The 19,008-nt window shown below is 41.0% G+C and overlaps 1 protein-coding gene across 2 annotated transcripts in view; it reads left to right on the top strand.

Moving 5' to 3' along the window:
* Positions 1 to 19,008, top strand: part of HECW2 (HECT, C2 and WW domain containing E3 ubiquitin protein ligase 2) — a 452,870-nt gene that overhangs the window by 326,104 nt on the left and 107,758 nt on the right. For both annotated transcript variants that reach the window (XM_069577904.1, XM_069577905.1), the window contains 6 exons: positions 790 to 890; positions 1,621 to 2,964; positions 4,023 to 4,118; positions 13,295 to 13,445; positions 14,106 to 14,209; positions 14,748 to 14,872. In XM_069577904.1, coding sequence (XP_069434005.1) covers positions 790 to 890; positions 1,621 to 2,964; positions 4,023 to 4,118; positions 13,295 to 13,445; positions 14,106 to 14,209; positions 14,748 to 14,872 — 1,921 coding nt within the window. The remainder of the gene's footprint in view (positions 1 to 789; positions 891 to 1,620; positions 2,965 to 4,022; positions 4,119 to 13,294; positions 13,446 to 14,105; positions 14,210 to 14,747; positions 14,873 to 19,008) is intronic.

The following is a 19,008-nucleotide window of genomic DNA, read 5'->3' as shown; positions in this document are numbered from 1 at the left end:
CGGCAGCCTCCTGCCCCTCACACAGCGGGAGCAGCTACCAGAGCCTGGCCTGTTCTCACACAGCTCTCTCCTAGCTCTCCACTCCTGTTCTTCAGAATGTAGCAGCTCTGTGCCCTCCATGTGATGACCTTTACCTCTGTTTGCCTTTTCTTTTGTCCATGCCACATGGCATATCTTAGTTCCCCAAACAGGGGTCAAACCCCTGCCCTTTACAGTGGAAGCACGGAGTTGTAACCACTGGACTACCAGGGAATTCCCTGTGCCTGTCTTTTTAGAGGGGCTTCCCTGGTAAGAAATTGCCTGCAATGTGGGAGACCCGGTTCAATCCCTGGGTCTGGAGGACCCCCCGGAGAAAGTATTCTTGCCTCATGCTAAATGCTAAGGACCCTGGCCCTCTATTCATTTACATTTAAGTCAGGAAACACTCACAATTTTAGGCCTTTTCCAGCTTCTTGATGGCTTTTAAAATGTCCTTTTCCTGATCACTGTTAGCTGTGAGAGAACAAATCAGTGCCCTTTAAAAAATCATAACAACATTATATTGCATTTTGTATTGTATTGCATTTATTAATAATTTTCCTTGTGACAAGATTCCCTTTTATCCCTGGGTTTATAAGTATTCATTTATACAAATGAATAATATTATGTTGACTCTAACATGCCTTTTCATTTTCTCATGAGTATGAAAGTTTTAAGAGAAATATGTGGGGTTTAGGGGGTGGCCTGTAGGAAGAAGATGAAGCCTGACAGCAGAATAGTAGGATGAAAGAACCGTTTCTATTCTTGCAGTGACCAGATGCTCAGCTACAACCTTGGCAGAAGGCTCCCAGCTGACCATGTGAGTGGGTACCTCCAGTTCAGAGTGGAGGTCACATCTTCTGTGCATGAAGGTGAGATATCTGTGTAAATACATCACTGTAGGTAGAACTTGTTAAATCTTACTCTGTTGCCAGTTTACATTTGAATCTTACTCTGTTGTCAGTTTACATTTGAATAGAATTGTTTGTGTCCTGTTCTAAACATAAAATAGCTATTGAATGATAGCTAAAGTTTTCCAAGCAGATATGAAAGCCTGTTTATATAAAAAGAAAAATCTCACTTAGGTTTTTATCTGTGTTTGGAAACTGGGATGTGGAATTTTCAGCAGTAGTGAACATATAAAACCTCATGTGTCATGCAATATATATACCTGTTTAGTAGTGAGCAGTGAATCTTAGCAAGTTGTGATAACTGCAAAACAGTCCCCAGCCTTTCTGGCACCAGAGACTGGTCTCATGGAAGACAGTTTTTCCACAGACCAGGGATATGGGGGATGGCTTTGTGATAATTCAAGTGCATTCCATTTATTATGCTGCAACTGACAGAAAGCAGAGCTCAGGCATAATGTGAGTGATGTGGAGAGGCTGTAAATGTAGATGAGGCTTCACTCACTTGCCTGCCACTCACCTTCTGCTATGCGGACTTTTCCAGTGTGTGCCCCTGGGGCTGGGGACCCTTGCTGTGAAGAGTCCTCAATGGGATGACTAAATTCTTTGAACTGATTGGCGGCAAAGAATTAGGATATTAAAAGTTAATTCATAATAACGCCTTTGTTTTTATCAATGCTGTTTTCTCCTTCAGATGCCTCTCCAGAAGCTGTTGGCACAATACTTGGAGTCAGTTCTGTGAACGGAGACCTAGGAAGCCCTTCTGATGAGGAGGACATGCCAGGGGGCCATCACGACAGCCCAGTTTGTTCCAATGGACCAGTTTCTGAGGAAAGTGCTGATGGGACGCCCAAGCATTCTCTCAGGACTAGTTCTACTCTGGAAATAGACACAGAAGAATTAACTTCTACTTCTTCAAGGACCTCACCTCCCAGAGGACGTCAGGATTCACTCAATGATTATTTAGATGCTATTGAACACAATGGCCATTCTAGTGCAGCTGCTTGCTCGGAGAGGTCCGTGGGAGCCTCTCCGAAGCTAAGGAGTAGTTTTCCCACTGACACAAGACTCAATGCAATGCTTCATATCGACTCAGATGAAGAAGACCACGAGTTCCAGCAAGACCTGGGCTATCCATCCTCCTTGGAGGAGGAAGGAGGCTTGATCATGTTTAGCAGGGCATCAAGAACTGATGATGGGAGCCTGACATCTCAGACAAAGCCAGAGGACAACCCAGTGGAGACTGAGGAAGCCTCCATTAATGAAGCTGCTTCCTTTGAGGATAAGCCGGGAAACCTTCCAGAGCTTGCAGAGACCTCTTTACCCTCAGGCCCAGTCCCACATGAAAGCGAGAATGGCCCAGAGTCTCAACCGAGTGTGGACCAGGGCAGCACTGAATTGTGTGGCTCTCAGGAGGTGGATCAGCCCACAAGTGGGGCCGACACGGGCACTTCTGACACGTCCGGGGGGAGCCGAAGAGCCGTCAGTGAGACAGAGTCCCTCGATCAGGGGTCTGAGCCTTCCCAGGTGTCCTCAGAAACAGAGCCCAGCGACCCTGCCAGGACAGAGAGCGTGAGCGAGGCCAGCACTAGGCCTGAGGGAGAGAGTGACCTGGAAGGGGCCGACAGCTCCTGCAATGAGAGTGTTACCACACAGCTCTCCTCGGTGGAGACACGGTGCTCATCTCTTGAGAGCGCACGGTTCCCTGAAACTCCAGCCTTTTCTTCTCAGGAGGAGGAAGATGGAGCCTGTGCAGCAGAGCCCGCCAGCAGCGGCCCTGCCGAAGGGTCCCAGGATTCCATATGCACTCCTGGTTCCTTACCTGTGGTGCAGGTGCCCAGTGGAGAGGAGGAAGGGCCAGGGTCAGAACCGGCCACTGTACCTGACCAGGAGGAGGTGGGGGAGGTCTGGCAGCGGAGGGAGAGCCTGGAGGGAGCTGCTGCTGCTGCTGAGAGCCAGCCCCAAGAAGAGGGAGCTGCTCGGGATACCCCAGGGGCTTGTGAAGGGGCCACTGCCCAGGAGGAGGGCGCAATTGGAGGTATGATGTAGAAGACAAGGTGGCCTGTGTCTCAGGCATACCTGCTCAGAGGGTTGTCCCTCAGTGTAAATTATGCTGCAGGTCAAGTATTAGCTGAATTCTTCACCCTTGGGTTCAACAGCTTTTTTTTTTTTTTTTTTTTAATGGATCTTCTACTGCTGAAATAAGAGGGCTGTCAAATAATGAACTTCAAGGCTCTGTATGAATGTGAGCACCTGCTTTCCCTAGGAAAGTGGCCTGTTGGGTGGGGGAGCCTGTGGTCCACACAGCCCTGGAGGCCTAGAGTGCCTAAGGGCAGATGTACAGGAGCAAACTGCACGTGTGCGTGCTGCGCACCATTGCATTCATGTGCCCAGGGCTCGGTTCTCTCATCTGGGCAGTGTGAAGAGGCGTTTAATAAGGAATTTCTAGGTGTGTAGATACCAAGCCAGACAGGCTGACAGCATCTACCAGTATTATCTGTGAGGTTTTCTGGAACATCTTAAGTCGCTCTTTATTGCACGAAGCTTCAAAGCAGAAGGTTCATGTGTGCTTTGCGTCAAAAGTCGTTTTTTGCCTTCTGCAGTATAAGAAATGTCTGCTAAGTTAGGTGATGTGTTCTGACACGTGGAAAATATGCTGTTTGAGTGTCTGAGGATGCAAGTTTACATGTAAAATTTGCTTTCTGTCTCAGTGAATGTGGATTGGTAGAATGATTCCTTCAAACTGTTTTATTATAGATGCATCAGAAAGTCCGAGGATAATATTATATGCCTAAATAGCATAGACTCAGAAATAGAAATGATTTTCTTATCCTGCAATTTGTTTGCTACCTAAAGTATCCCCTTTTTTCTTCCTCCATATATTTTTTTCTCCATTCATTATCTTGAGATCACTGTGTGACCCTAAAGCATTGGTGCATGACTAGGACCGAGGCCAGCGTGGGAAAAGGCAGAAGAGGGGAGGGATGGGAATTGTGGTTGGCCCCAGGATTTATGTAGAGTGTTTTTTTTAACAAGGGCTGTTTTGACACTGAAGGGGAAAACAATACCCAGGTAACTGTTTACCTTTAATCCTAGGTTGTCAATCCAACGGCCACCAGCCACTGCGATCGCTGCCTTCAGTTCGCCAGGATGTTAGCCGGTACCAGAGGGTGGATGAGGCTCTCCCACCAAGTGAGGAACTGCTAACTAAAGGGCTTACCTTGACCAAAGGGTGCAAGGGTGATAGGACCCATGGGAATTAAAGGATAGATGCCCAGGACCCCAGAAGAAGGGAGCTGGCAACTGCCACTCGACTGAGCAGATACAGTCTGGAAAGTGCTTAGCTGTCGACTCCCGACTGGCACTGTTGCACCAGATGAAAGGGCAGCTGGGGAAAGTAAATAAAGGGAAATAAATTCAGATGTTATGGACAACTGGGTATACAATAGAAAAACTTTAAATTTGCCTATTGACAGCATGAATTTTCAATTATTACACAAATATTCAATTATTGTATAATTAATTATTACACAAATATTTCAATTATTACACATATAGAGATTGTAACAAATAGGTAGAATCTCTTAGAAAAGCTTTAGCTCCATGTGTTATACTGTTTTTTATTTATTTGTAACATTTTAAGTCATTAAGTACAGGGTCCTGGTTGTTCTCTTTGGGATATCCAGAGAAGTGTTATTAATTTCAGAAGTTACTATTTTTTTTGGAGTATGATGATTATCTGGGGATTTGAAAGATCTTTCATTTCCTTCACTTTCAAGAAACACATAGCACTTAAAGGAGACATGGGTGAGGACTAGGGATGCTAGAAAAGTTATGCAACCTAAATTCAGAGAGCTGAGTGATGCCCATGGCCAATCATTGGCTGGATGTAATTTAAACTCTATTCAAGTTTCTATAATCCCTTAAGGCAATATTATTCTGTGAGAGCAAAGCATTTTGGTAAACAATGATATTAATAATAGTAAATACTGCATTTAAGAACATACTGGAAAATACATCTTTCTGCCTTATTGCTTTTCGTTCTGATTCACGTCTCTGTTCACTCTCTTATATGTGATCATGGCAAGAAGCTGATCCTTTTGGCCCTTTGTGTTTTAAAAATGGTAGGACATAAGAGGGGAGAGATAGTATGCATTTAAAAGGCTAAAATGCTGAGTGGTTAGTTTGGGCGAATTCTGACAAAAGAGCTGAAAGATCCTATATGCAATTTGTAGAAATATTGAATTAATCATTTGGAAATACTGTTGTGCACAAATCCTCCCCTTGTTCATATATGTGGGTAACTGAGGGTGATTATTCATAGGAAACACATATTTTAAGCAGTTTTAAAAGATAAGCCAAGAGATTAATTAACCATTGTGTTACCTTAAGCACGTTGGAGGTGGGGGAGGGAAACTTCCTTATTACTTACCCTTGCAGAAAACATTAGGAGCAGAAAAGAAAAATATTCCTGGGTGATATATAGATATAATTGGAGAAAGTTGAATTAGAAACATCAGGAGAGAATTGTGGGAGAACTTGCTTACATGCATACGTGGATTAATAATAAATAATTGGAGTTTCAGGCACCTGGACATGAGGCATGGCGTTGCGTCAGTGTACGGATAAATGGCACCCTCCTGGCCACCTCTGAGGAGATCGGGTGCATTCAGGGTAGTTTGGCTGTAGACTGCTGGCTACATCTGATTTCTGTTGGACTCATAATTTGGTCTCTAGATTGTATTTAAGAAAGACAGGTACTTTCCTGCTAAAATTACGTCCACTCTTTGTGCTGTTTCCATGCATTTGTTTCAACACTGGTATTTGCATTACACAGATATAATACTAAAATTTTAGGGTTTAAAGACATTAACAGTTGGTTGTTCATTTTAATAACTTAATATATCCAAAATGAGAAAAGCACCTTAGTAGTATATCCAATTTAATGAGAAACTGATGAACAGGAGGAAAATTCTTGAGTTGTTCCTTCTTATGTATTATTATTAACTTGCAAATGTGGGGTTTTACCCTATAATGAAGCAGTTATAGATTATGTGTGAGCATACCTGATTACTATTCAAACTCTGTCCCCACACTGCTTTGCTCTCTCCTATTCCCAGTCTGTCTCATCTACTGACAGTTTATTTAATCACTTGGTTGCCTGTGTTATCTGTCTGTCCTGTCCTGGCCAGTTCTCTGCCTTCCTTTCCTCACTGGGCAGCTGTGCTGCTAGCAGTCTCTGGCCATGCTTCTAACTTAGAGCTATGGCATTCTGCATTCACATATTATCTCATGGGAGCCTCAGCTAAGGGGATCCACTTGGAGTGTGCAGATTGGTCGGTCTCTTAAATGACCTGGCTTAATTATTTTAAGGTTAGGGTTATACTTTTAACATTACTTATTATAGTACCTGGGGGTTTCCCAGGTGGTGCTAGTGGTAAAGAACTTGCCTGCTAATGTAGGAGATGTAAGAGACACATGGGTTTGATCTCTGGGTTGGGAAGATCCCAGAGGAGGGCTTGTCAACCCACTCCAATACTCTTGCCTGGAGAATCCCCACAGACAGAGGAGCCTGGTGGGCTCAGAGGGTCACAGAGAGTTGGTCATGACTGAAGCAACTTAGAATGCATACATGCATTGCAATACCTAAAACTTATGCAGTGCTTTACAGTTTACAGTGCATCTTGAATGTTTTTTAAAAAAATTATTAGTAACAATTTTGTGAAGTAGGTCAAGAAAGTCTTATCTGTAACTTATAGATCAATGGGTAAAAATCAACTGACCTGATTCTTTATAGATGGAGAAAGCAAAGCCCAGATAAGTTAAGTAACTTAAGATTTCATACCAATAAAAGTTGAGATGGGCTTCCCTGGTGGCTCAAAGTGTAAAAAAATCTGCCTGCAATGCAGGAGACCTGGGTTCGATCCCTGGGTTGGGAAGATCCCCTGGAGAAGGGAATAGCAACCCATTCCAATATTCTTGCCTGGAGAATTCTATGGACAGAGGAGCCTGGTGAACCCCTGTCCATGAGTTGCAAGAGTCAAACATGACTGAGCAGCTAACACACACAAAAGTTGAGACAGAGTCTCAAACATTTTTTCCTCCTCTATGATTTAAGATTATAATGATAGGGACTATTGTGTAGGTAGATGAACGTAAATTCTGAAAGCTTGGTTAGTGGCAAAGTGGTGACATATTTTGGTATTAGGCACAGGCAACACCTGAAATTAGAGAGTTTGGGCACTGCTCTGAAACTTTATTATATTGTGTTTTGAGGGCAGACCTAGGAAGACTGAAAAGATGCTTAGCTTTCTTTTCTTTCCAGGATGAAGTTACTTAGCAGAGCCTTTCCCTGGGTTCACATAGAAGAAAAGCAGTGACAGTGAGAGTATTAGCAACTATCTTTTGGTGCAGATGGGTTTGGTCTGTTAAGCATTTGTGTTGGACTCAGAAGCGTTTTTTCCTCTGTGTATATCATTATCCCCACACCTGCAGGACAGGGTACTGAAGCATGATCCCCTCATTCTTGGCTCTTTTTCCTTCTTCCTTATTATTATTGTTGCTATTTTAGCTTATATTTGCCTTAAAAATATGTGTGTACTAAAATACAGTGAGGAAACCATCCAATAGAGCTTGCTTCTCTCTGAAGATTTGCAAACTCAATTAAGGGGATACAGAGGTGTCCTTGCTATGCTTCTTCACTCTTACAGCTGACTGTGTGGTCATCTATATGTCAGGGTTATAACTTAGTTTCCAAACATCTGTTTGATCTCATTTTATGTAAAGCAGGTTTCCTGCTTTGTTTGCTTCTTCCAGCCTTATTCCTCCTATCTCAGGATCAGGGAGCAGATCTTGGACTTAGTACAAAGACTGCCTCAGCTGTAATGATGATCTACTGATTGGTTCTCAAACTCTTATTTTTGCTTTAGGCCACGGACCCAGTGCTGTGACCTTACAGGCTATATAACCCCAACTACTGGTTGAGAGACCTTCCAATAAGCCGCATGGCACTCTTGAGAGCCTTGCAGGGAAGCTGGTTGAGTTGAATATGTACTGAGTGCCTTAAGAATCTGCTGTATCTTATTCTGAGATGATTGATAGGCTGGCAGCTGGAGGCCATTCAGGGCTGAAGCCCACTCAGATGTTATCAGCATGACAAATCTTGGTCTTTTTAGCGTTAAGATGAGTGAGAGAAAAAGAATGGTCAGCTCAGCCCCTTCTGAAAAGCTACTTTATTTTTCTCTTATTGCCTCCAGTATAATTGTGACTTAACCCATGGCTGCACTGGAGACAATAGGAAGCTGTTGAAAAATATTTTTCACCAAAAAGGGTAGGAATAGGAATAGATTCAGGATGAATAATTCACTGATGAACAGTGGACTCTTATAGAATCTAGATTAGTATATTACTTATATGGTGGATTCAAATGGGTAGCCCTGGAAAGACACAGGGGAATGGTTACCATTTTTTTATGTGGTTGTTCACTTTTGTTATTAGAACATCCTTTGAAATAAAGGTTTAAAAGAAGGCAGTGAATCTGAAAAGTACAATTCATCTTATAGAATCTCTACTCTGTTTAAAGCTAGGGGCTCTTAGTCTCTAGAACCTTAAAGTTATTTTTGAGAAAAAAGATTCATGCTTTTAATCTGAAAAGCTGCTTCCTTAAAAACTGAATATTAAGAGATTTGAGATTTTTAATTTTTTTTAACTTTTTATTCGAACATAACATGCATGCAGAAAAGAGCCTATTCCGCCTGCTAAATTCCCACAAACTGAGCCCACTTGGGCAACCAGCACCACACCACTTGTTCTTTGTGCCCCCTTGCAGTCTCTAACTCACACTGCCAAAGGGCAGGGGCACCTGCTGTCTTGACTCCCAAAAGCATGGACAAGTTTAACTTACTTTTGTACTTTATACAAATGGTATCATAATTCCTTGATTGTTTCAATAAGGAAAAATTTGTAGCATCTATTACAAAGCCTAATTATCTCCTTAAAAGTACCGTTAGTTCATTATAACTTCGTCATCTCACCATTTTGGTGAGGATCCCAGGATTATTATCATTTGTGTAGTGAGCTTATAAGTTTTCTTCACAACACTCAGGTGTTTCATTCTTCTAAATCCAGTTATCATGAAGTCAGGCCCTGCTCACAGTCCTCTCACCACTTTGATTCATGGAGACAGTTCGGTACTGGCTTCCCTGAGATGTGACTCATCCTGTCTAGACATTGATTCTTCCCAGCCTCAGCATTCACTGAGATGTGTTCATGTCTTCATCTGATCACCTGGGTGGTCCAGTGGAGACCAAGGTCTAGTGTGAAAGGAGCGAGGAAGAAGAATGAGGAGATGAAGCGCGGCCTTACGATTGACCCCTGCTCCATGCCCATATGGGCTGATTCCAAAAGTTGAAACTATCTAAGGCCTCACCTGCTCTACCTTCCTGCCTCTGGGATAGACGCTGTGACAGCAGCTTGGTGCAGATTTTGATGCTTTCTAATTCTGCAACTTCCCCTTATTGTCCAGCTATTTAAAGGGGAATATTATTAATATATTTGAATTTCAGGGTATCTAAGTGTCCCATTGCTCCTGGATCTCAGTTTGGAGTATTTAGACTGAAATTTTGTTTCTTGTGAGCCTGTACTTCATGACCTCTGAGAAGTCCAGCATCAGCTCCATGGGTTTGTGCAATGAATTAGCTACATTTTAAAGTTTTTATTAATTTGTGTGGGTGTTCCTTAAATTTTAGTGTCCTTAGGAACCACCTGGGAAGGTTATTAAACATGTAGATAACTGAATGCTGGCTTCAGATAGTCTGATTCTGAACAGCTGGGATATCTCCTGGGAATCTGCATTTACATTGATCCTCGCAGTGATTCTGACACATACTTTCAGAGCCTCATACCTTGAGAAGCATTTCTCTACATAATAGTTTTCAAACCTTTTTATTGCCATGAAGCTCTTTATGGAAATGAAGTCTTATGTGGAAGACCAAAATGCACAAAAGATAATATTGGAGCTGCAGTGACCGAAGTGCAGTTAGCGGGTGGTTTTCAGGACCCCAGAACCTCTGGACAAAAAGTATGAATGGATTTAGAGTCTGTATTGGAAATTCTGGCCTAGACATAAGATGGTGCTAGGTCCTTACTGAACCTAATGTAGTAAAATGCATGTCATTTGCCAACTTATGTTATTTTAGATATGAAAGGAACCTTAACAATGCTTACTTCTGTCCTCTAGTTTTTCAGGTAAAGAAACTGTGGTCCATAGAGGTGTGGTAATTTGTTGAACGTCACATAGCAAAAGTGTGACAAAGCCATGGCTAGATACAGGCTTTCTATTTACTAATCTAGTTCAACACATGCATGTGCACACACAAACACACACAGCATACTGATTATATACCCCAGTTTATAGTGTGGCAAGACAGGGAAGTAAATGCTAAGATCCCAGTCTTCTAACCCTGCTTGTCTGATTTGAGTATTAGCTGTGAATGAAACTTATGTCTGACAACGTGTTCTCATTTACTTTCTTAACCAAGAACAAACCAGGCCTCATGTGAAAACGTATATTAAAGCAACCATACCTCTGCCTCCTGAAAAGTAATCTTGATATATAATGATAGAGGACTGACCTTCCTATAGGCACCTCTGCTGTCTTTGCCTGGGTGGAAGGGTATCAAACTACTTGGGTAAGCGTGGATGTGTAGTTCGCAAATATGGCAATAGCATAACAGTCTTTCCCAATTCAATGCCAAGAGTCCACTTAAGACCAGTAAATAGCATTTCTCTTTATGGGGATTTAGGTAAGAACTTCAATGCAAAGATATGATATTTGATAGGGAGAGTCATAATGTACATCCAGCATCCCATATTCTAAGAAAGCAAATTTTTGGAAATTGTTTTCTTTTTTTTAATAAATTTATTTATTTTAATTGGAGGCTAATTACATTACAATATTGTAGTGGTTTTGCCCTACATTGACATGAATCCGCCTCGGGTGTACATGTATTCCCCATCCTAACCCCCCTCGCACCTCCCTCCCCATCCCATCCCTCTGGGTCATCCCAGTGCACCAGCCCTGAGCACCCCATCTCATACATCAAACCTGGACTAGTGATCTGTTTCACATATGATAATATACATGTTTCAATGCCATTCTCCCAAATCATCCCACCCTCACCCTCTCTCACGGAGTCTTTCTTCCCATTGTATAGAAATATCTTTACTGAAATACAAAGTAAAGTTATTCCTGGCCTTTGTGGAAAGTGAATACAAGATTCATTCTTTTTTATAGCTATACTTTATTTAAATTATTTGTTCATTTGTTATATGCTGTGTGCAAGGTACAGTGGTGAATATCTTTGGAGATTACCCCTTTCCCTCAAAGCCATTCCCCTCCATTTTGCTACCCATATGGGCCTCATACAGGTCATGTTTCATGGGGTAAATTCTTATGTAGTTTATTCAAGGGAAAAGTTCCACCTTTGAAGTTAATTTTTTATTTTCTTTTGTCAGAAAATGGAAAGTATGCAACAGTGTGTTTTCTTTTCTAACTCAAATGCCAGAAAACTTGGAGCCAAATTTTAGTTACAACCTCATCTTGGGAGCTTGGCAGCATATTTCTCTCTCTCTGTCTGCTTCCTTTCGTTGGTTTCTATTCTGTTTTTATTCCTAATTGACCTATTCTACATTTTTAAAAAATTGGAAGCTAATGTAAACATTCCTGGGGGGAAGGAATGGACATTTGTTTCCATATGCGTTTGATTTGACGTACAGCATGTGCTTGAATCATCCTGGCTCTGATGAGAGAGGAATGCAGTGGGAATACTTGTTCTCAGAATCTTGGAGCTGGGAAACTATGTGAAGAGCAGAGCAAAACAATGGAATGGATCAAAGGGTTTGAAAAATGGTTCCTGAACGTGCTTTTATGTCCTTACCGTTTGACCGCCTATGGCAGGCTGAGCATGCGGTCTTTTGCAGCTGTCCTACTGATGAGATTGTAGCTGTCCCCAGATAATGCAGGTTTGGCAGCCTGCTTCATCATGAGTCCGTGTCACCTTGGAGCATGAGCGACATGGAGTTGTCTGTTGTCTTGTGTTCTGCTTTTCCTCAGCCCAAGTTTTCTTTCCCTTGCCATATGTCATAAGTTATGACAGGCTGAGAGCAACAAAAGGAAATCTTTCCAATTCCAGCTGAGGCCGTCCTCAGTGGTCTTCTGGTGCTGGCTGGTCCACCATGCCGGGCTCTGCGGTCCTAAAGACTTTGTTGGAATACGTGTTCCACTCACCTACAGAGTAAATGCTGTAGCTGGTCAGGAGCAAGCATACTTTCCCCTTGGTCTCTAGTTTTAGACCTATGTTTTCTGTTGATAAACTATGTGATCACATGGAGAGTTTTGATATTAACAGAGCTGTTCAAGAGAAAGGTGCTCATTAATTTCAAAACATATTTGCCAGAGAAATAGCATTATATAAAGAACTTTCCTGGTTAAAGAATAGATCTCTGCTGTTTTAATATATTCCTATATAAATTACCCTTCCCAACTGCAGTCAACTTAAAAATTATTGCCTTTTGTAAAGATCACCTCATGATCTGCTTATTTTAATAGGAAAATGGCCTCTTAGAGAATTCACAGAGGTGGGATGTCTGGCCTTGAAGACTAGTCTGGTTGCTGTGTTTATTGAATGTGCTCTTATATGTTTATTAGCAAAGACTAATACATTTAATGAGATTGCTTAAACATAAAATTCAATAATCTTTTAAAACATGGTTTTTATTTGAGGTTGGAAACAAGTCATTAACCTTGCTCTGGAAATATATTCCTCTTTGGGAAAGTGCAAATGGCAATTCATAGATAATGATACTGTTTGATGACTAGGATAGCAATTTCTTCTGAAGACTACTACATCTACTAAAATTGTGTATAAATGTGCATGTGGAAATTTCCAGCTATGAATCTTTCTTCCAAGTTGGGAAAAAAACAGAAAAATCATTTTTTTGTGTGTGAAAATAAACATCAATACCAATTTTGATGTGAATATCTAAAATATTATGATACCAACTAATATTTTTTAAATGCTGGTACTTGCATGTAAAGGATGAGCATTGGAGGCAGATCAAGGGGGATCCCCCATGATCAGGAGTTTTTTAAGGGCTTGGTTATGCACTCAGGAGCTGTTTACTGACTGGTGAAACACATTCTGGTGTAGACTAGGGGTGGGGGGTGGTTGCTGGATTATGCAGCCAGGTATATGTTGTTGGCCCCAAATTATAGCATGTCAGAGAGAGAAACACGTGCTGCTTAATGAGCCACATCAGTGGCTTCAGTTGCTCCTCCTAATCCCTCTCCGTGCATTACTGCTGTTTAGACTGGGAGGCGCGCATTGACAGCCACGGCAGGATCTTCTATGTGGATCACGTAAACAGAACCACGACGTGGCAGCGGCCCACAGCTCCTCCTGCCCCGCAGGTGCTGCAGAGGTCCAACTCCATACAGCAAATGGAGCAGCTGAACAGGCGGTGAGGATGGGCAGTTTTGTGGTTGGGCTAATTTTTACATGTGCGAAATGGAAAACGCGGTTGCCTCTTTGATCTTTGGGTGTCCTGTCATTAAGGCGGAGCTATGGCCTCTCTTGATTCATAGACTTCATTGACTGTCTGTCTCTTGGTTGAAAAGTATTAAGCGCACACATCCACAGCTTGCTTGGAAACTATAGAGAGGAAACAAGTAATCAACCAAGGCATTGATTTTTAGTACAATGGACCATATATATTTGTCATTTGAAGCCAAATAGCTTTTTAAATATCTAGAATCTTCATTTGTGATGCATCTTTATTATTTGCCTAAGCTTTTAAAACCTATCCTTCTTTTACAAAAATGAATTGCTATGGAACAAAAGTTGTTCTTAACAATATGGGAATTTAGTTTTCTTTGATTAAAGGCCACAATTTAAAATAAAAAAGTTTTATTAATTTGTTAGGAAAATGTTCCACAAACTTTAAACAGAAGACATTAAGTTCAATGATTTTCTTAACAGATGGCCCAGAAGGTAGAGGGATGAGTTTGGGGGAGGAAATGGCCCAGGCTGGGAAGCTGGGGGAAACGTCTGAGTTCTGGGGCAGCAGTGAGCCCCATGTGTTCGAGGCTGCTGTGATCTAACTCTAGGCTCCTGATTTTAGATACCAGAGTATCCGCAGAACCATGACCAACGAGAGGCCTGAGGAAAATAGCAATGCTATTGATGGGGCCGGGGAGGAAGCCGAGTTTCACCAAGCCAGTGCAGGTAAGAGCCTGCAGGTTGGTTTGTTTTGTAATCTCACAAAAGTAGAAAACAAATAAGTAAGGGTTTCCAAGAAATGAGGCTTTCTTTAAAAGGATTTCTGATCTTCATTAAGATCTAGCAATCCAACTCAAAAAGTCAAATTCACTAGACACCTCTTTTAATTTTTGACTTTTTATTTAGTACTAAGAATCACAAAACCAAATAGAATATAAATTACTTTAAATCTCTGGGTCTGTGCAGTAGTGAATAAAGAAAAGAATCTGATCACCTGAAATCTGATCACCTGAGATGCAACCTGCATCTCAGGATGCGTTAAAATGTTAATAATGACTATGAACATTACTGAGTTCCATTTTAGTGTGATAAAGAGCAGTTGAGTTTTATACATGAATTTACAGATACAAAAAAATATATATTGAGGATTAAAATAATAGTAGATGATATAGGTGCTCTTTTAAAATAGAGATGCAAGTGAATAAGTATGTTTCCACCAGGTGCAAAGCTTTCCCTGAACGCCTTTGTGGTCTGCCCTGTCTAGATTTTCGACGGGAGAGCGTCCTGCCCCACTCTACCTCCAGATCCAGGCTCACGTTGCTGTTACAGTCTCCCCCCGTGAAGTTCCTCATCAGCCCAGAGTTCTTCACCGTGCTGCATTCTAACCCTGTGAGTAGCCAGTCTGAGAGGATGTGAGCAAAAAAGCAATAGGCCAAAGGAAATTATCCTCATTTGTGTATTGACAGTAAGAATGGAAATAGCTGATGTTTACCAAGTGCCATGTGTTCCAGCTCAGCATTAAGTACTACCTATGTCTTGAACCATTTAGCCCAAACATAGAGACCTATGAGTTCGATAAAACTTCTGTCTTTTCCTGATGAAGAAACCAAGGTACATAAGGGGTGAAATAACTTGCTCAAGAGATTGTTAGGGTTAAAAATCCGAGAGATGCTGACTCTCTATACTCTTAATGACCACTTTATTTTTCCTGCACAAATATAACCAAATATCTCAGCACTGACAGCAGGCATTCGTTAGCTTGGGCTTTGAGATCATGATTCCGGGCTCCCCAAAAGAACAAAGGAATATAAAATGTTACATTGCTGTAATCTGAAAAAATAAATCAATAAATAGAGGAATATTTTAAAATATATAAAATGTGTATGGGAGATCATGGTATATTTTTTTCTGCCGAGAGGAGAGTAGTGGTGTTTGCAGCAATTGAAATAGCACATGCATGGACCCTAGGGCTCAGAAGGGGGCAGAGGGGCTGCTGTGTGGTGATAGAAAGAATGAGTGGTGTGGTATTACACTGGACATTGGAAAGTCAGCAAGATCTGGATCATAGATCTGCCTTTGGGGCATGGCAGGGGATTTAGATTCTATTCTGAGATCAGAGTGACATTCTTGGATTTGGAGGATGTAGAAAGGCAATAGTGGAAGGTTTAAAAGACTGATAGTTTTAAAGATTGAGTAGGAATTTGCCCTAGAAATAAGACAGGCCAGAGCTCTCTAGGTAGAAAGAGTATCATTTACAAAATAAGAGATTCATAAAGTTGCAGGCTGTCTTAGTAATTTGTAGAACTACTGAAACTGAATTATTAGTGCAGCAGTTTGGTATTGCTGGTATGTGGAGAGCATAGGACACTAGCAAAAGTCAGATTTGAAAGGTGGGCAGAAGCCAGGTTGTTGTTGTTAAGTCGCCTAGTCATGTCTGATTTTTTGCAACCCCATGGACTGCAGCATGCAAGGCCACCTTGTCCCTAACCATCTCCTGGAGTTTGCCCAAGTTCATGTCTATTGCATTGGTGATGCCATCTAGCCATCTCATCCTCTGACACCCTCTTCTCCTTCTGCCCTCAGTCTTTCCCAGCATCAGGGACTTTTCCAATGAGTCAGTTGTTTGCATCAGGTGACCAAAATACCAGAGCTTCATCTTTAGCATCAGTCCTTCCAATGAGTATTTAGGGTTGATTTCCTTTAAAATTGTCTGGTTTGATCACCTCATTGTCCAAGGGAATTTCCAGTCTTCTCCAGCACCAGAGTTCAAAGGCATCAATTCTTTGGCACTCTGCCTTCTTTATGGTCCAGCTCTTACAACTGACCACTGGGAAGACCATAGCCTTGACTATATGGACCTTTGCTGGCAGGATGATATATATTTTTTTCAGAAGCTAGGTTACAGGAATCTAAACTCATGTATGGAACAATTCTAGGAGATTGAAGGCTTTCATATAAAGAAGAATGAATAACATTTAGAGTTGTCACTGTAAAACAATAAGTCATGCTGTGGTGGGAAGAGCTTTGAACTTGGAATCAAATAACACAAGTTTTCCTTTGCTTGTTCATTTACTTATGCCTTCGTTCAACCAATATTTATTAAATCCCCGTAATTTGCCCAGTACATTCCAGACTCTCAGGCAGAGTGGTAAACAAGACAAGAGTAGAATAAATATGAACTAGTGAACAAAAAGATAATTCAGGCAGTGAAATGTGCCATGAGGCAACTGAAACAGTATAGATGACTGGGCTAGGGTGAGTAGGGGGCCAGGCTATTGGAGATGCTGGTTTAGATCAGGTGGGTGGAAAGACTTCTCCAAGATATTATAAAATTTCAAGAAGCTAGGAAGGTAAAGGTCTTAGAGAAGAACTTTCCTTGCCAAGCAAGAGCAAAGGCTTGAGGATAGGAATGAGTTTGATGTAGTATATGGTATAATCAGAGGGGTGAACAGGGCTTCAATATGTAGGGCTTGTGTAATCTGGCAAGGAGTTTGGGTTTCATTCTAAGTGGGTTTTATTCCTAAAGGAGTTCATGTGGGGATATAGTTTTGATTTTTTTTTTTAAAGTTTCTTCTACCTGCTATGTTGAAAATAGGTTTTAAAAGGCAAACTTGTCATCTGGGAATAAGTGAAAAGGCCCTGTGGTGAGACATGGAAAGGACCTGGACTAGTGCAGTAGCAGTAGAGATGGTGAGAATGTATCTTGGAGAAAGAGCTGATACTTTTCACATACTTTTGTCAATGAGGTCAGCACCTTCTTTGTTGAGCCAGATAATAGTTTTTGAATATTGGATTTATTTTTGTTCATTTTGTTTGTGTGTATGTGTGCTATTTGCAGTGTTAACAGCACAACTTGAACTTTATTCCATATTATTAGCATTTTATTTTCTTCATCAATTTCTTAAATCTAAAACTTATGTTTAGAAACTGGCAGCCAGCAAACTTTTTCTGGAAAGGGCCAGAGCATAAATATCTTCAGCTTTTGGGCCAAGGACAGCATGTACATGAATGGATGCGATTATATTCCAATGAAACTTTGTTTGCAAACACAGCCAGCCAGTCTATAAGTCTCTAGTTTACTCATTGCTAGTCTAGACAGCCCATAAAACAGTATTAAGACTTGGTTTGCACTTACTGATTTCTGTAGTGTTAATATTCCCACTGTGGCCAATTTCAAGCTACCATCTTTTTTGTTGTGTGATTTCTGTTTTGTTATATATATTCATTTTTTGTATTTTCTTGATTTCACGTATTATGTGATAACATACCGTGTTTGTCCTTGTCTTATTTCACTAAACCTAATACTCTCTAGGTCCATCCACATTGTTGAAAATGGCAGAATTTCATTATTTATTATGGCTGGGTAATTGTGTCTTCTTTAACTGTTCATCTGTTGATGGAAACTGGTTTCTTCCGTATCTTGGTATTGTAAATAATACTGTTGTAAAGATTGGGGTGCATGTATCTTTTCAAATCAGTGTTTTTCCCCAAATGTATACCCAGGAGTAGAATCGCTGGATCATATGGTAGTTCTATTTTTAGTTTTTTGCGAAACCTTCATACTCTTTTCCACAGTGGCTGTGCCAATTTACATTCCCACCAACAGTGGGCAACAGTTCCCTTCTTTCTACGTCCTCACCAACATTTTTTATTTGTAGATATTTAGATAATAGCCATTCAGACCGGTAGGAGGTAATATCTCATTGTACTTTTGATTTACATTTCTCTTATGATTAGTGATGTTGAACACTGTTAGCTATCTGTAAGTATTGTAAAAATTGTAAGTAAAAATTCTATTTAGGTCATCTGCATGGTTTTTAATTGGGTTGTTTGTACTTTTGATACTGAGTTGTATGATCTGATTATATAATTTATATTCTAATCAAGGATATTAACCCATTGTCAGTCATATTATTTGTAAATATTTTCTCCCACTTAGTAGGTTTCTTTTGCTATGCAAAAGCTTTTAAGCTCAGTTAGGTCCCATTTGTTTATTTTTGCTTTTGTTTCTTTTGCTTTAGGAGACATCCAAAAAATATATATTTCTATGATTTAGGTCAAAGAGTGTTCTGCATTTGTTCTCTTCTAGGAGTTTTATGATTTGATGTCTTGCATCTAAGTTTTTAATCCATTTTGAGTTTAGTTTTGTATGTGGTATGAGGAAATTTTCTAATCTCATTCATTAACATGTAGGTGTCCGGGTTTCTCAGTACCACTTATTGAAGATATTGTTTTTTCTCCACTGTATACTCTTGCCTCCTTTGTCATAGATTAATTGACTTGAAGTGTGTGGGTTTACTTTTGGCTTCCTGTTCTGTTCCATTTATCTATGTGTCTGTTTTTGTGCCCAGTACCATACTGCTTTTGGAAAAGACCCTGATGCTGGGAGGGATTGGGGGCAGGAGGAGAAGGGGACAACAGAGGATGAGATGGCTGGATGGCATCACTGACTCGATAGACGTGAGTCTGAGTGAACTCCGGGAGTTGGTGATGGACAGAGAGGCCTGGTGTGCTGCAATTCATGG

The sequence above is a fragment of the Ovis canadensis genome, chromosome 2 (genome assembly GCF_042477335.2).
Source record: "Ovis canadensis isolate MfBH-ARS-UI-01 breed Bighorn chromosome 2, ARS-UI_OviCan_v2, whole genome shotgun sequence".
In the NCBI taxonomy this organism is placed as follows: domain Eukaryota; kingdom Metazoa; phylum Chordata; class Mammalia; order Artiodactyla; family Bovidae; genus Ovis; species Ovis canadensis.
This window is presented reverse-complemented; position numbering and strand designations above follow the sequence as displayed.